The sequence below is a fragment of the Musca domestica genome, unplaced genomic scaffold (assembly GCF_030504385.1).
Source record: "Musca domestica strain aabys unplaced genomic scaffold, Musca_domestica.polishedcontigs.V.1.1 43, whole genome shotgun sequence".
NCBI classification, from domain to species: domain Eukaryota; kingdom Metazoa; phylum Arthropoda; class Insecta; order Diptera; family Muscidae; genus Musca; species Musca domestica.
This window is the reverse complement of record NW_026712332.1, coordinates 8,042,264-8,060,289: the sequence shown is the minus strand read 5'-3', so window position 1 is coordinate 8,060,289 and position 18,026 is coordinate 8,042,264. Positions and strand designations below refer to the sequence as shown.

Sequence of the window (18,026 nt, the reverse complement as noted above, 5' to 3'; positions counted from 1 at the left end):
ACCGAATTTTACACGCGACCACAAGTCTCAAGTTTTCCCCCCCGAGTGATAAGTGCAAGTGTGAGTGAAAAAAAGTCAAAATAATAATATTAATTCGAATAAAAAACAGAAACATCAAACAGTGAATTTACAACATAAACAAGAACATTTTACATACATAATTTCAAAGAACAAATATTGCTATTACAAATATACAAATACAACAAAGAACGAATAAAATTGTACAAAACACACATATTAAAAACAACTATATAAAAAAATTAAACTCTAGTGAAATGAAATTTAACTACTAATTTACCTAATTAAAAACTTATGAACTACTGAATTAAAACTTAAGAATTATTAAATAAAAACTACTTAAAATAAACTATGTAAAACTAAATCTATATTTAAAAGCTACATTGCACTAAAACCCCCATAAAGCTAAAGAAAAAGAATTTTAAATAAAATCACGAAATAAAAGAAAAACCAAAAATTGTTATAATTAAAAAAAGGTTAAAAGGCAAAAAAGGTAAGCCTAAGAACATTTGGTCGTCCAGAGCCGGATCAAAAAGTGAAAGTTTTTTAAATTATTAAAAACAAAGTAAGAACAATTTGTGAGTGGGCAGACAAACACAAGAACAGTGATTAAAAGAACAAAATAACAGCGGGTGTAAAAAATAAGTGCAAAGAAAAAAATTAAATTTTTAAAAAAGAAAATTGGAAAAAAATAAATAATTAACAAAAAATAGACTTTGCACAGCAACAAAAGTGAAGCTACACAGTGCTACAAAAAATTAAAGTTTTTAAAATTGTAGAAAAATTAATTTTTTCTTCAATTTAAAATAAATATACAATTTACAAAAAAATTTACAACAACAAGTGACATTAATTTTTTTAAAGAATATACAGTGACACAAAGAGCAACAAGCCGAAATTTGTGGAAACAGCAGCAAAGGAGAAGCGGACGGACACACGCAGCACAACAACAACAACCAAGGTACAACAAACGAGACCCAAAACCCAACATCAAAGTGCGTACTCGTTGAAATTTCTTTTTTGACACAAAAGGGCATTTCGGGAGCAGGCAAATCTTCAATATTTGCATTGACCCGCATGTTCCCATAATTTGCAATAACACTTTGACCCATATTCAAAGCTGCTAGTTGCCCACTCAGAAACTGTGAAGGAAAATTTTCCATTTGGAGCCATTTTTGGGAAACAAAGCGTCAATATATTATCGCCATATTTTTTTTGGAAAAATTTGGCGTCACCCGAATACAAAAACGAGTAAATAAAACACGTTTAAAATAATAGCGTCTGGTGGACAGACGAAAAATAACCTAAAATTTTTGATAAAAATTTGGAAATCAAGCAAGCGTCTGGTGGACAGACATAAATGTGATACAAAACATACAATTTTTTTGAAATTTTTGTAAAAAAAATTGGCAAACAAGCAAGCGAGTGGTGGACAGACATACATTTGAAACATAAACTACAAATTTATTTGAAATTTTGGAGAACAAATTTTATATCGGAGTCTGGTGGACAGATCGATCCCATATATTTACAATTTTTTATTTTTATTCTAATTTTAACCGTTTTTCCCATTTAGCACAATATCTATTGCTCTAAGGAGCTTAAAAATCTTTCTGTAACCCAAAATTAATTTCTTACATTTTACGCAGAAATATTTTGCTGGTATACCTTTTGGGAAAAATTTCTTCATAGACATTTTTTGCACTTTCGTGAATTCTTTGCTGAAAATATTTAGGTTTTGACCCAAATTATGTTCTTTTGAAATATTTTGCTGGGACATAAAATTTTCCGCTGAAATATTTGGACCTTGACCCAAATCAAATTTTTTGGAAATTTTTGCTCAAGTTTTTGGATTTTTGACCCAAATTATTTGTTTGAAATATTTTTGCTGAAATATTTGGATTTATACATACATAATTTTCTCTAACTCTCGCTGCCAATTTTATCGAAAAATTTGGCGAATTTAGAATCAGACAAATTTTCACAGCAATAATCAAAGTTATTGGCTTTTATAAAATAAAATCCTCCTGTCATAGGATATTAAGCGATTTTAAGTAAAAATTTTGAAACTTTTGTTCGACAACCCAACACACATTTTTTCCTTCGTTGAAATTTTTTTTGGATTTTCTGAAACTTTTTGGAACATTAAACTTCTCTTTGACTATCAAACTAGACTCTCGTGATTTTTTGAAAGAAAAAAATCGTTTATTGCAGCATTACATCTCTGGTAGTTTCTGTTTTTGCAATTCTCGTTTACACGCTTGTTTTAAAAACTTTTGTATTATTCGTCGATTCGCAAAAATAAAATCCTCCTGTAAGTGGACTTTAAGAGATTTTATTTTCCAACCCGAAATTTGTGGAAACAGCAGCAAAGCAGAAGCGGAAGGACACACGCAGCACAACAACAACAACCAATGTACAACAAACGAGACCCAAAAACCAACATCAAAGTGAGTACTCGTTGCAATTTCTTTTTTGACACAAAAGGGCATTTCGGGAGAAGGCAAATCTTCAATATTTGCATTGACCCGCATGTTCTCATAATTTGCAATAACACTTTGACCCATATTCAAAGCTGCTAGTTGCCCACTCAGAAACTGTGAAGGAAAATTTTCCATTTGGAGCCATTTTTTGGAAACAAAGCGTCAATATATTATCGCCATATTTTTTTTTGGAAAAATTTGGCGTCACCCGAATACAAAAACGAGTAAATAAAACCCGTTTAAAAAATAGCGTCTGGTGGACAGACGAAAAATAACCTAAAATTTTTGATAAAAATTTGGAAATCAAGCAAGCGTCTGGTGGACAGACATAAATGTGATACAAAACATACAATTTTTTTGAAATTTTTGGAAAAAAACGTTGGCAAACAAGCAAGCGACTGGTGGACAGACATACATTTGAAACATAAACTACAAATTTATTTGAAATTTTGGAGAACAAATTTTATATCGGAGTCTGGTGGACAGATCGATCCCATATATTTACATTTTTTTATTTTTATTCTAATTTTAACCGTTTTTCCCATTTAGCACAATATCTATTGCTCTACGGAGCTTAAAAATCTTTCTGTGACCCAAAAGAAATATTTTGCTGGTATACCTTTTGGGAAAATTTTCTTCATAGACATTTTTTGCACTTTCGTGAATTCTTTGCTAAAAATATTTGGATTTTGACCCAAATTATGTTCTTTTGAAATATTGTGCTGGGACATAAAATTTTCCGCTGAAATATTTGGACCTTGACCCAAATCAAATTTTTTGGAAATTTCTGCTCAAGTTTTGGATTTTTGACCCAAATTATTTGTTTGAAATATTTTTGCTGAAATATTTGGATTTATACATACATAATTTTCTCTAACTCTCGCTGCGAATTTTATCGAAAAATTTGGCGAATTTAGAATCAGACAAATTTTCACAGCAATAATCAAAGTTATTGGCTTTTATAAAATAAAATCCTCCTGTCATAGGATATTAAGCGATTTTAAGTAAAAATTTTGAAACTTTTGTTCGACAACCCACACATTTTTTTTTGGATTTTCTGAAACTTTTTGGAACATTAAACTTTTCTTTGACTATCAAACTAGACTCTCGTGATTTTTTGAAAGAAAAAAAATCGTTTATTGCAGCAATACATCTCTGGTAGTTTCTGTTTTTGCAATTCCCGTTTACGCGCTTGTTTTAAAAACTTTTGTATTATTCGTCGATTCGCAAAAATAAAATCCTCCTGTTAGTGGACTTTAAGAGATTTTATTTTCCTTTTTGCTCATTTTGGCTAAAAGTTGACTCCCAACAAACATTTTTAATCAAATCATTCCGGCGCCAAATACAAAGAAAATTTTTCAAAAATTTTGAAGTTCTCGAATGGAAACGAAATATAATTTGACTCAAACCAATAAGATAAGATCGTTTTCGTCGACAAGTTAGTCTTTTTCATTGGGCAACTTTTCTTTTTTGTAAACCAACAAAATTTTCAAAATGGATAAAACTTTAAGCGATAAATTCACAAATTGCGTCAACGATCTTTTGGATTATATTTCAATTTTTTCAGTGCAAACAACAAGGATGGAGTTGGACTCTGTATGGGACCAGGTCAAAAGAGCATACATAGACTGCCGGGATTATGTTCCAGAAGAGGAAGCCGATCGATAAAAATAAACTGAAGAAGCACTATATGGATACCATGGGATCGTACAAAAAAGGTGGTTATAGGGAATGGCCTACCTTCAGAGATCTATTTTCAGCAATTTACATAAACAACTCAAAATTAAGCAATGTCGAAAAATTATTCCATTTAACGCAAAAGACAGCAGGAGAAGCTAGAGAAATTATTTCACATGTCCCACTAACTAATGAGGGATTTACATTAGCATGGAAAAATCTCACAGATCGTTACGAGAATAAAAGAATGCAAATTAATGAAGAAATCAAGACACTTTTTAATCTACCTGGAGTTTCTACTGAATCAAGTCACTCTATTCAAAAACTACAACGCACTGTTAATAGCAGCTTTCAGACACTGGGGATGCTTGATGTCGATGTTAAAGGATGGGAACCGATTTTAATATACATTTGTTCAACAAGATTACCTAGAGGCTTTTTAGAACGAGAATTCATTAAGCGATTGTAAACAAATTCCAAAATGGGAACAGTTTGACGCTTTCTTAACAAACAAATTCAAAACTTTGGAATCAGTTGGTAACATAAAGCCCTCTACATCGAAATTTGCTCAACAAAAACCAACTAACAATCACACGCCTAGATTTTTGAAAACATTTCAAACAAATGTCTCAAAAAATACAAACAACTTTGGAGGAAGCCCTACTAATGTAATATTTCCTCAACAAAATAAACAGAAAAATATTCAAACATGTCAAGTCTGCAAATCAAATCATTTCATCAGAGATTGCAGCGAATTTTTAAAAAAGAGTGTGAATGACAGAACTCACATCGTGAAAACATCACACTTATGCTACAATTGCTTGTAATCAAATCACGGAGTAAAGGATTGCAAAGGTCGCTTTGGCTGCCGTATTTGTACTATGAAACACAACACTTTGTTACACAAGGGAACGGAAACCCAAACAACTAACTCATACCTAGCTCGAGTGGAAGCACGACCTAGTACTAGTGCTGCCGCTCTTACAAATCAAATACAGTCCACTACAAACCTAGAACCAACTACTATTACTACTTTGACCCTCCAAGATAAGCAAATTTGTGAGCGACAATCTGGAGGAACACTACTTTTCACAGCAATAGTACAAATTGAAACTAAAGGACGACTTTACGATGCCCGAGCTCTAATAGACTCAGGATCACAATCCACATTTATTTCGGAAAAGATGAAAAACTTTTTGAAATTACCTACACGGAACAACTTAGTTAACGTCACTGGCTTAAGTCAATTTATTTCTGAGACTTCAACGAAATCTTGCTTGTTCACTATGAGATCCAAATACGACCCTAGCTTTACACTGGAAGTCTGGCCTCCAGTTTTAAAGAACTTACCTTCAAATCTACCACCACAAAACTTAGATGAGTCACAACTTCGAGATGTAACAGCATTAGAACTGACTGACCCGAAATTTTACGTCAATCAACCAATCGATTTACTTATTGGAATGGACATAGGACCATTAATATTCACAACTGGAACTCCAATGAAAACATTTGGATCAATTTTAACACAAAAAAACCAAATTTGGATGGATATTTGGAGGACCCATACCAGGAAGCATCCTTCAACGAAAACAAATATCACTTCTAAATACAACTTCAATAGAGAAAGTACTTACACGTTTTTGGGAGGTGAAAGAGACCCCTAAAAAAGTTTTAGGGTCAGAAGAAGACCAATTTTGTGAACAAAACTTCATTGAAACAACAATACGAAACAATGATGGAAGATATGTGGTGACTCTCCCATTCAAAAAATGCGAAGAATTGGGGACTTCCCGAAACATTGCTCTAGCTCAATTCTACAGAATGGAGAAAAAACTTATGTAAACACCAGAGATCAAAGAACAATATGATGCCTCAATACTTGAATACTTAGAACTTGGTCATATGAGGAAAATCAATCCGAATGAAATAGATAAAATGTCAAATTATTATCTACCACATCACGCAGTGATAAAACCAGATCGACTCACAACGAAGTTAAGAGTCGCATTTAACGCTTCTTGTCCTTCATCAAACAAAACAAGTCTCAATGACATGCTATATCCTGGACCCAATCTCCAACAGGATTTAGTATTGCAAATTTAAAAATGGCCATCAATATGCCATCAATGCAGATATAACAAAGATGTATCGCCAAATACTTTTGGATTCAAAGCAAACAAAATATCAAAGAATTCTATTTAGAACGTCTCCGGAAAACCCAGTAGAGGATTATGAGCTGCCAACAGTTACATTTGGTGTTAACTGCGCACCATATTTAGCATTGAGAACTCTTCTTAAACTAGCAGAAGATGTAAAAGAATCATATCCTAGAGCAGCAAATATAATTTTGAATAATTTATATGTTGACGATGTATTAGCTGGCGGCCACACTGAAGACGAATCGATCAAAGCCCGAAAGGATTTAACTGCCGCTTTAAACTCTGCTGGTTTTACACTAATGAAATGGGCGTCAAATGATCACAAAATGGTACAAAATATCTCAGGCGATTATTTTTCGTTTACACCACCTTCAATGGAAAATAAAAATATTTCTTCAAAAAGAGAAGTTTTATCAACTATAGCTAAATTGTTTGACCCATGTGGATGGCTGGCACCGGTGGTCGTCGTAGCCAATTTAATAATGCAACAAGACAACTAGACAAAATTGACTGGGATGATAAATTGAAGCCAATAACTCAGATGAACTGGAACAATTTCGTTAAAAATAGCAAAAATATTGAATATCTCAGAGTTCCTCCATGGATTCAATACACGCTAGATGGTTCTGTAGAGATTCATGGATTTTGTGACGCGTCGGAAAGCGCGTATGGAGCCACTTTATATATTAGGTCGTGTCGCTCCTATTAAAAAACTATCAATACCCAGACTCGAGTTATGCGGGGCAGTATTACTCTCCAAGTTAGTTAAATCCATTGTAAATAGCCTAAAAATATCAAAATATTCGACACAATTTTGGACCGATTCTACCATCGTCTTAGCATGGTTAAAGAAGCCTCCTTGTCATTGGAGCACATTTGTTGGAAATAGAGTCTCGGAAATTGCCGATAATGTTGGACAAGAAAATTGGAGACATGTTAATTCGGAAAATAATCCAGCGGATATTGCGAGCCGTGGGTGTTCTCCCGCAGAGCTAAAGAATAGTGATCTCTGGTGGCAGGGACCCCAATGGCTCAGAATGCCAAAAGACCGTTGGTCATCGTATGAAATCCCAAATGACACAAATTTGGAAGCCAAAACGGCAAAAGTCATGACTCTTTTCGCGGAAAGAGATGACCCTTTAAAAAAATTCTCCTCTTTATCTAAAGTTTATCGATCATACGCATATGCCCTAAGACTCTGGAAAAATACTGGAGCAAATAGGCAACACCTTCGCACCTCATCAAAAGACCTTACTTCAGATGTAATCCAAGATGGAAAACGATCTTGCATAATTCGTACCCAGAAATTCGTGTTTGCAGACGAATACAACTCACTTATGAAAAAGACTCAAATTTCTCCTTCAAGTCCTCTGTTGACACTCAACCCGTTTATAGACTCAAAGGTTATTGTTAGAGCAAATGGACGATTGGTACAATCGCCAGCCCTTACCTATAGCGAACGTCACCCTATATTAATACCACATGGCGCAAACTTAGCAAATTATTAGTCGAATTCACTCATAAGGTTACTTTACACGGGGGTAATCAATTAATGACCCGAGTATTAAAGTCCGAATTCTGGATATTTGGACTCAAGTCGCTTATAAAACAAAAGGCGAGGTTGTCCGGCTTGTATATTTTCGGACAACGGAACTAATTTTGTGGGAGCGGTTGATCTATTAAAGCGAGATAGATTTGCTTTCATGAAGAATATTCAAAATAGCACAATTCAAAATAATTTCACTCAAAATCTTACATGGAAATTTATTCCTCCTGGTGCTCCGCACATGGGCGGCTTATGGGAAGCTGGCGTCAAATCATTTAAAATTCATTTGCGAAAAAGTATCCCAAAAATGAATTTTACCTTTGAAGAATTTACAACAATTTTATCAAGAATTGAAGGCTGTCTCAACTCACGACCCTTAAGTCCTGCTAGCGACGACCCAAACCACCTTTCCCCTTTGACACCTGGTCATTTCTTAATAGGAACACCTATTCTTATCCCAGCTGAACCAGACATTTCAGATACAGTTCTATGCTTAGTCAATCGTTGGAAAAGCCTTAAAGTTATTTCGCAATATTTTTGTAACAGATGGAAGTTAGAATATCTTCACGAACTTCACAGAAGAACTAAGTGGAAATATGAAAAGGAGAACATCAAAGAAGGAGATCTAGTTGTCGTAAAAAATTGGCTTCGCATGAATGGAAGTTAGGTCGTATCGAAAAAAACGTATCCAGGCAGTGATCAAAATACCAGGTTTGTAGACATACGGACGGCAAGTGGCAACATTAGCAGACCCATAACAAAAATTGTCAAATTGTTTTCCGACTGACTAGTCGGATTCTCACTCAAAAAAGAATTTAGTACTCGCCTTAATTTCTTTTCAGATATGGCCGCTTACTTGCCTAACCAGGACTGCCGTCTGGACGATCGCAACCGTAACCAAGACTCACCTGCCCGTCCCACAGCAAGAAGCGCCAATCGACCCATATGGCCAATCCATCGTCCCAGTTCCACATCCCCTGAAAGACGTCAGCGAAGCCGATCCGACGCCAGACCCCGCCAACGCCATGAGAGACCAAGTTATTGGCCAATACTGAAAGACCCCACTAGATGCTTCACGAGCTACGCCTTAGCTGACCCTGATCCCAGAGGAAATAGTCCGATCGATGTGGAACTGGGAGCGGACACGTACTCCGCCATAAGGAAAGATGGGTGTACAGCAGCAGGAATTGGCGATGTCCGGACCTACAATACTCAACTGGGCTACGTGTTTGCTGGGCCAATCAAGAATATGCCGAGGAACTGAAGAACGAGGATTTTTTATGGTATATTACAAATGATGTCGTTCGGGGCCCAGAAAATGTTCATAAATTTACGCTATTTTGCACAACACTGTTGGTTGGGTATTTACCGGCGGCTGCATAGATTACATCAAAACAAAATGATGTAAATAACATATGCACCTACACACATACATTGATGCAGCCACCGGTAAATTCCAATGCTTAATTCCAATAACTAAGCATCGTCAACAGCCAAAACAGGTTTGATGTGACGATGTAAATTGGACAATAGTTAGTTCTCACCGAATTTCACACGCGACCGCAAGTCTCAAGTTTTCCCCCCGAGTGATAGTGCAAGTGTGAGTAAAAAAAATCAAAATAATAATATTAATTCTAATAAAAAACAGAAACATCAGACAGTGAATTTACAACATAAACAAGAACATTATACATACATAATTTCAAAGAACAAATATTGCTATTACAAATATACAAATACAACAAAGAACGAATAGAAGTGTACAAAACACATATATAACAAACTTAAACTCTAGTGAAATGAAATTTAAGTGCTAATTTAACTGAATTAAAACTTAAGAATTATTAAAAAAACTACTTAAAATAAACTATGTAAATTAAATCTATACTAAAAAGCTACATTGCACTAAAACCCCCATAAAGCAAAAGAAAAAGAATTTTAAATAAAATCACGAAAAAAAAGAAAAACAAAAAAATTTTTATAAGCCTAAGAACAGATCCTATGATAGCGTTGGAAAGACTACAAACCCACGTAGATTTTCTTTACAAAATGGAGAATATCCGTAAGTGCAAGCACTATACATTTCCTCTAAGTTACGAACATTGTCCACAATAAAAACCTTCAATGTACAAGTTTCACAAGATATGCCGTAAAATAACTGGTCAGGTCCAGACTTACGCGGAAACAACACACCGCGCCATGAAACCAGAAAAAAACTAAATGAATTGGTTATTTGTTCTTACACGTTCTTTTGTAATATTAGAATAGAAAGTTCTTTCGTATAAGATTGCAATCAAGATGGTATACAGCTATTGAGCACAGCTAGTGCCTCTAATGTTAATAAATTACAAAGAAACAGTCGAGTTAAATGTGTAGTGAAGAAATCTATAACTAACCAATCTAATCATTGTATCCGTAAGTCCGTGAATTACTCAAATATAAGTATATCTAAACGAAACTGAATTACTCATTAAATTAATTTATTTATTTAATTATTTTTATTAATTTAAATGAAAGAGAAAAAAATTAAACATTAAAAATATAAGGTAATTGTATTTGCATCCCTCTATTAAAAAATTATATTATTAAGATATGAAAACTCATGGTTCTTTTCATTAAAATATCCTATTAAAGATTTAATAAACAAAAAATGTGTTAAAAACAATATTCATATATAAGTCAAGGAACAACCCAAAGCAAGCCGTGTAATAGAACAGTGTTGGTAGTCCTTTGAATTATCGAAGGCATTTGATGCAGTCAACCGCATCACATTGCTGGAGGATGTCGCGACAACTACCCTCCGGTCAAGTTTGAAATGTTGGGTATTCGACTGTATGTGTGGATGCCAGTTGTACGCCGAATTACGGAAGAAGAAAGCCAAACACCGTATAGTGAAAAATGGCTTTTCCCAAAGTGAATTGATATCTCCGGAACTTTGAAACTATACTTTCCTATTTCCTCGCACTCTAGACGGAATAATGTCATAACGTATGCGAACGTATCTAGATCCAGAAGCCTATCAAGCAGGTCTGAGTAGCATTTCCTTATGTTGACTTCAGGGGCTAGGCTCAGATTCCTTTGAAATATTTATCACTGGTAGGTATTTTAAACATGATTGCGCAAAGTAATTTTTTTGTGGCGGCAATAAATGGTTGCTAACTGATTACCCATTTATTCGACCCGAAAGTTAGCGTACCAAATCCGATGTTTATCTGTTTATATGGGTATCGCTAAATAACAAACATATAATGAGGTTATTTGTGGGTAATTTTGCTCGAATTCAATTAGAAAATGAAAAATCACTCGAGTTTGAGCGGAAGTACTGCTGCATACAAGTAAAACAGAAAAACCATACTTAAACAGTGATTCTTCAACTAAACATGTTTCAATAATTTCCAAAAGTGTGAAGTTTTCGTGAAATAAGTGATTTTTACTGTTTTTACTAAATTTAATATTGTGCGCATAATCATTGATGTTTACATTATTTTCTGTTTTTGGTGCGGTTTTCAAATACTTCTGGTACGCAAATATGGACTTTCTGATATTGCTCAGAACAATATGTCCATTAGTTGGATAGGTATATATAATTTAATTTGCCTTAATAATTAAATAATTAAAAAAAAACACGTAAAAAATGGATTTCACCTCTCAACCCATTTACTTTGTAGATGGAACAAACATTCATATTTGTTGTATTATTTTTTTTTTCAATTTTCATCACACAAAAAAATAAATTTTTCAATTGTCAATGTTGAAATTGTTAACTTTGAAATTTCGCACTTCCGACGTATTCGTGTAACTGTATATAACTACATGTGTTTTTTCCTTTGTGACGTGACAAAAGTCCACTAAAAACATTGAGTTGCTTTGGGTTTTTATAAATATTTTGGAAGCTCTCGTCCATTCTCGACAAGCTTTGATATGTCAGTGTTTCCATAACTATCATCTTTTATTTTTTTAAATTAATTTTATTAGGAGTTGTGCTGGTAGTGACAAACCCAATAAATTCAAGATTTATCAAAATTTGTAAAATAAAAATGGAAAAATATCGAGAAAACATTTGAAGAATATGGAACATCAAGACGCGCCAGCAAAATCTTGATGTATTAAAATGGTTCATATGTTAACTACTTATTATACGCATACAATTTTTGCGTGATTCCGTAACAAAGGGCCAATTTCTGTTCAAAACAAAGGTATTTTTTCGTTACAAAATTAGAAGAGGGGTTGTCAATGTCAGAAAAAACATGCACAAAAAACATATATATATATATATATATATATATATATATATATATATATATATATATTATATATATATATATATATTATATATATATATATATATATATATATATATATATATATATTATATATATATATATATATTATATATATATATATATATATATATATATATATATATATATATACTTTCGCCAAAATTCCAAACGAATGAAAAAATACTGTTAAAAAAACAGCCTGATATTACCATTCAGAGCTATTCTAAAGATATTTCATATGTTACCCGTACTGTAAATATCGGTTCGTTAGAACCTCAAATATCTGAATAAACGGTATTTCCCCCTACGGGAAAAATCGCAGTCAGGGAAAAATGCCGATTGCAACGGCAAATATTCAAAATTATAATTAGCTAATTTCTTCCCTTCACTACTACCGAAACATGTATGAATATATCGACTTACTTCATAAAACCTTTTATTGTGTCTCGCCCAAAACGAATGGTTCCATTCTTCGACCTCAATACGCTTCAGTCTTAATTTTTTTTCTGTGTATGTTTCGTTAGGATGAACACATCGAACAAACGGGCGTATGTTTGAGTCTTTATCTGGGGGACCAATATAGTCGTGTTGGATCACATGTGGATCTGGTTTCACATTGTATCGGTTTGATTTCCTGGTTGTAGAGTACCGCCTCCTAATCTAAAATATGATATAAATTTAATTTCAAAATATTTTGAAGCACACTCACGTTAAATAAATATTTTCGAAAATACATCCCCAATCTATATACGTGATATAACACAATAATATTGTTTTCTTAAAACCCAGACCAAACTCTTTGTAAACTTCAATGCCGTGTACATTTTCAAATATCGGCGATATATTTAAAGTGTCGCTCATGGTAGAAGAATATAGTTAGACGCATCGACACAGCTGCTGGGACAATGACCTGTCAAACCAATTTTGGAATTGAAAATGTTGAATGAAATATTATTTAAATTTGCAAAAATTGTTAAAATACTCGAATTATAATAACCTCCTAATGACGTCATATAAGAAAACATTTAAAAATCTACTCATATTTGAAAAAAACATTTACAATTTTTTGACATATCAATGCTCCCAAGCGTTGATGCATCTACCTACCTATCTACCCAATACAGTTGCTCTGTTCCAAAACCCACAAGAATATAAAAAGTGTACTACGATAACTGATTTTTCCTTTATAATATCGACAAAAAAGAAGCTAGGATACATGGTACAATAATATCGAGGTAGGGCTATGATACCATAATATTTCAATTTTTTTATTTTCTTGGCTTAATATGTCATCTTTATTTGTTTATGTATGTGTTTTCTTTTCAATAACAAAAAAATTGTTCAGAAAACATTCAAATTCGGATGTTTTCAAAATGTTTATTTTATCGTATGTATCGACAAAATCTAGAGTTTTTGTAGCGAAATAATCCTTTAGAGATATATAGAACCTGGTTTTGAAAAGAAGTGTTGACTTTTCATTCAGTTTTCGCGGTTTTCAATTATTTATTCAAAGTAAATGCAACAAGTTGTTTGATTTTTTTATTGTTTTGATAGTAATTCTGACATTTCAAGCCAAACAGGTAGACCTCTATACTTGCAATTTTTTCAAAGTTGATCTACCTTCCCTTCATTGTACCATGCTAGGAAAGATTAATTATAGCTCTGTTCCAGAACTGCAAGAACGTAAAAGTTTTTATAACCGAATTTTAATTCTTGAATCGAAATAAATTGAAAACTTGTATATTATTGCCATGGTAAACTTAAGAAGGTAAAGTCATTTCAAATAAGCATTTTCTGTCAAATTACATGGCATAGAAAGCAGGTTCCCATCTCTATTTGTGTGTATACAATGGATTTATCAATATAAATTTTGGCAATGAAATGTGGGCAAATGAATAATTTTGAAAAAAAAATGTAAATAAATGATCGCATGATTTTACCATGATTATTGCAGGTTCTGTAACAAAACACATGCATGAAGTGGTTTCAAATTAGGGACAAAGATTCATTTAGATGATGTGCAAGAACAACGATTTACTCAAATGTTGGAGAGGTTCATTCATCTTCAGAAGTGGAAATTTAAAATCATCGTGATTGTCCTTAGAAAGTAAGCTTCAGTTGACACCGAAATTGAAATTTGGATCTGATACAAGTTTATTTATTTATTTAATTTTTTTTGTTTTAGAATTGGTCAAATTGGGTGAATTTTTAATAAGAATTAAAACTGATTTCGTATGAAGGAACTGCATTTGCTGTTATACTTAAAAATTATTCAGTTGACAACACATCATTGTCAAATGTATATTTATAGACCCGTTCTATACAGGTAGATTCATTAGCACTTGTAAACATTGATATTCCAAAAATATTATAACATTCTGGCCAAATAAAAAAATAATAGTTACGATATATGGCTTTCAACAACTTTAAATATTTTTTCATTCAAAAATTGAATTCCAGAAATGTTTTGACAGTTCATTGTACCACCATGTATTCATATATCACAGACGGGAGTCTGTTTTCTATACAGTGTAATCTGTAATATTAATTGCTTCGTATTTCAAATAACTTTAGCTTATTTATTCCACCATTTCCAATTAAAATTTAATGTGAGGGAGTGCATTTCCCATTACACCTTGCAACTTATTTACATTTTATTGATTCACGCAAAAATATGTGTGCTACCTTGTGTACATGGATTAAACTGTGGTGGTGGCAAATGTCGAAAGCGAAAGTTGGTTACATAAAAATTATCAAAACGTGCATTGTGGGGCGCGTATTGAAGATATTTACCTGTTTTGCGATGGATTCGAAAGATCTTTAACGCTATTTAACTCATTTTAAAAATAAAAGATGTCGAGAACATATAATTTTGAATAATTCTAACAGAGATCGCGCATAGTCTCGGGCCGCACTTCTGTAGTTTTACGAACCTGTTGTACCTAATTAGAAACAAAAAGGTAATTCCACGATTAATCTTTTGATCATTTATTTATTGGTGGCAATTGCTCTGATCCAGTATCTGCAAGAATCTACTAGTTTCAAAATTTTCTCCGATATCATAAAGGTAAAATCGGTTATCGTAGTAACAACTTTTACATTCTTGCAGTTCTGGAACGGAGGAGTCCCAATATTTTCAGTAGACATAACATTGATTTATTGTAATTCTAGTACATTTTTAGCTGGCTATGATGCTTGCAGGCAAACTTATATAAATCGCCATTCAAAGAAAGTATGAAATATACATATGTGGTTTATGAGCTAAGAAACGCACGAAAAAGGAACTAGAGCAGCTCGGAGCAGTGATTTTACGACATGCTTAAGTTCAGTCGGGATGAACTCATAAAAAAACGCAGTCTGCAATAAAAATTGGTTTGTTCCAGAACTGCAAGAATGTCAACATTTTACTAGGATAACCCATGGTACAATGAAGAGAAGGTAGGTCAACTTTGAAAAAATTGCAAGTATAGAGGTCTACCTGTTTGGCTTGTAATGTCAGAATTAGTATCAAAACAATAAAAAAATCAAACAACTTGTTGCATTTACTTTGAATAAATAATTTCAAAACCAGGTTCTATATATCTCTAAAGGATTATTTCGCTACAAAAGCTCTAGATTTTGTCGATGCATACGATGAAATAAACATTTTGAAAACATCCGAATTTGAATGTTTTCTGAACAATTTTTTTGTTATTGAAAAGAAAACACATACATAAACAAATAAAGATGACATATTAAGCCAAGACAATAAAAAAATTGAAATCATATGGTATCATAGCCCTACCTTCATGGTACAATGATATCGAGGTAGTGCTATGATACCATAATATTTCAATTTTTTTATTTTCTTGGCTTAATATGTCATCTTTATTTGTTTATGTATGTGTTTTCTTTTCAATAACAAAAAAATAGTTCAGAAAACATTCAAATTCGGATGTTTTCAAAATGTTTATTTTATCGTATGTATCGACAAAATCTAGAGTTTTTGTAGCGAAATAATCCTTTAGAGATATATAGAACCTGGTTTTGAAAAGAAGTGTTGACTTTTCATTCAGTTTTCGCGGTTTTCAATTATTTATTCAAAGTAAATGCAACAAGTTGTTTGATTTTTTTATTGTTTTGATAGTAATTCTGACATTTCAAGCCAAACAGGTAGACCTCTATACTTGCAATTTTTTCAAAGTTGATCTACCTTCCCTTCATTGTACCATGCTAGGAAAGATTAATTATAGCTCTGTTCCAGAACTGCAAGAACGTAAAAGTTTTTATAACCGAATTTTAATTCTTGCATCGAAATAAATTGAAAACTTGTAGATTATTGCCATGGTAAACTTAAGAAGGTAAAGTCATTTCAAATAAGCATTTTCTGTCAAATTACATGGCATAGAAAGCAGGTTCCCATCTCTATTTGTGTGTATACAATGGATTTATCAATATAAATTTTGGCAATGAAATGTGGGCAAATGAATAATTTTGAAAAAAAAAATGTAAATAAATGATCGCATGATTTTACCATGATTATTGCAGGTTCTGTAACAAAACACATGCATGAAGTGGTTTCAAATTAGGGACAAAGATTCATTTAGATGATGTGCAAGAACAACGATTTACTCAAATGTTGGAGAGGTTCATTCATCTTCAGAAGTGGAAATTTCAAATCATCGTGATTGTCCTTAGAAAGTAAGCTTCAGTTGACACCGAAATTGAAATTTGGATCTGATACAAGTTTATTTATTTATTTAATTTTTTTTTTTGTTTTAGAATTGGTCAAATTGGGTGAATTTTTAATAAGAATTAAAACTGATTTCGTATGAAGGAACTGCATTTGCTGTTATACTTAAAAATTATTCAGTTGACAACACATCATTGTCAAATGTATATTTATAGACCCGTTCTATACAGGTAGATTCATTAGCACTTGTAAACATTGATATTCCAAAAATATTATAACATTCTGGCCAAATAAAAAAATAATAGTTACGATATATGGATTTCAACAACTTTAAATATTTTTTCATTCAAAAATTGAATTCCAGAAATGTTTTGACAGTTCATTGTACCACCATGTATTCATATATCACAGACGGGAGTCTGTTTTCTATACAGTGTAATCTGTAATATTAATTGCTTCGTATTTCAAATAACTTTAGCTTATTTATTCCACCATTTCCCATTAAAATTTAATGTGAGGGAGTGCATTTCCCATTACACCTTGCAACTTATTTACATTTTATTAATTGATTCACGCAAAAATATGTGTGCTACCTTGTGTACATGGATTAAACTGTGGTGGTGGCAAATGTCGAAAGCGAAAGTTGGTTACATAAAAATTATCAAAACGTGCATTGTGGGGCGCGTATTGAAGATATTTACCTGTTTTGCGATGGATTCGAAAGATCTTTAACGCTATTTAACTCATTTTAAAAATAAAAGATGTCGAGAACATATAATTTTGAATAATTCTAACAGAGATCGCGCATAGTCTCGGGCCGCACTTCTGTAGTTTTACGAACCTGTTGTACCTAATTAGAAACAAAAAGGTAATTCCACGATTAATCTTTTGATCATTTATTTATTGGTGGCAATTGCTCTGCTCCAGTATCTGCAAGAATCTACTAGTTTCAAAATTTTCTCCGATATCATAAAGGTAAAATCGGTTATCGTAGTAACAACTTTTACATTCTTGCAGTTCTGGAACGGAGGAGTCCCAATATTTTCAGTAGACATAACATTGATTTATTGTAATTCTAGTACATTTTTAGCTGGCTATGATGCTTGCAGGCAAACTTATATAAATCGCCATTCAAAGAAAGTATGAAATATACATATGTGGTTTATGAGCTAAGAAACGCACGAA

At 32.7% G+C, this 18,026-nt stretch overlaps 2 protein-coding genes and 2 long non-coding RNA genes across 6 annotated transcripts in view; 3 read left to right on the top strand and 1 right to left on the bottom strand.

The window, feature by feature from the left end:
* Positions 1-13,008, bottom strand: part of LOC101897243 (COA8 family protein CG14806, mitochondrial) — a 67,123-nt gene extending 54,115 nt beyond the window's left edge. Inside the window, 2 exon segments of the mRNA XM_059127268.1 lie at positions 12,593-12,829; positions 12,879-13,008. Coding sequence (XP_058983251.1) covers positions 12,593-12,829; positions 12,879-12,905 — 264 coding nt within the window. The 5' untranslated portion in view covers positions 12,906-13,008.
* LOC131804417 (uncharacterized) lies at positions 878-10,447 on the top strand. 2 transcript variants are annotated; one of them, XR_009343121.1, is made up of 2 exons: positions 878-979; positions 8,729-10,447. XR_009343121.1 is itself a non-coding variant. In XM_059127270.1 (2 exons), exons 1-2 carry the CDS (start codon positions 8,543-8,545, stop codon positions 9,148-9,150), a joined length of 477 nt encoding a protein of 158 aa, XP_058983253.1. In that variant the 5' UTR covers positions 8,469-8,542; the 3' UTR covers positions 9,151-10,447. The 2 variants fall into 2 exon arrangements, 1 of the variants encoding a protein (XP_058983253.1); XM_059127270.1 differs by lacking the exon at positions 878-979 and adding an exon at positions 8,469-8,597.
* On the top strand, positions 11,949-14,658 carry LOC131804418 (uncharacterized). Of its 2 annotated transcripts, none has more exons than XR_009343122.1 (3): positions 11,949-12,082; positions 14,124-14,276; positions 14,355-14,658. It is a non-coding gene; the product is annotated as an uncharacterized LOC131804418 (long non-coding RNA). The 2 variants fall into 2 exon arrangements; XR_009343123.1 differs by lacking the exon at positions 11,949-12,082 and adding an exon at positions 13,982-14,052.
* Positions 14,659-16,145: 1,487 nt separating this feature from the next.
* Positions 16,146-17,134, top strand: LOC131804419 (uncharacterized). The gene is made up of 3 exons (XR_009343124.1): positions 16,146-16,624; positions 16,697-16,849; positions 16,931-17,134. It is a non-coding gene; the product is annotated as an uncharacterized LOC131804419 (long non-coding RNA).
* The last annotated feature ends 892 nt before the right edge of the window (positions 17,135-18,026 follow it).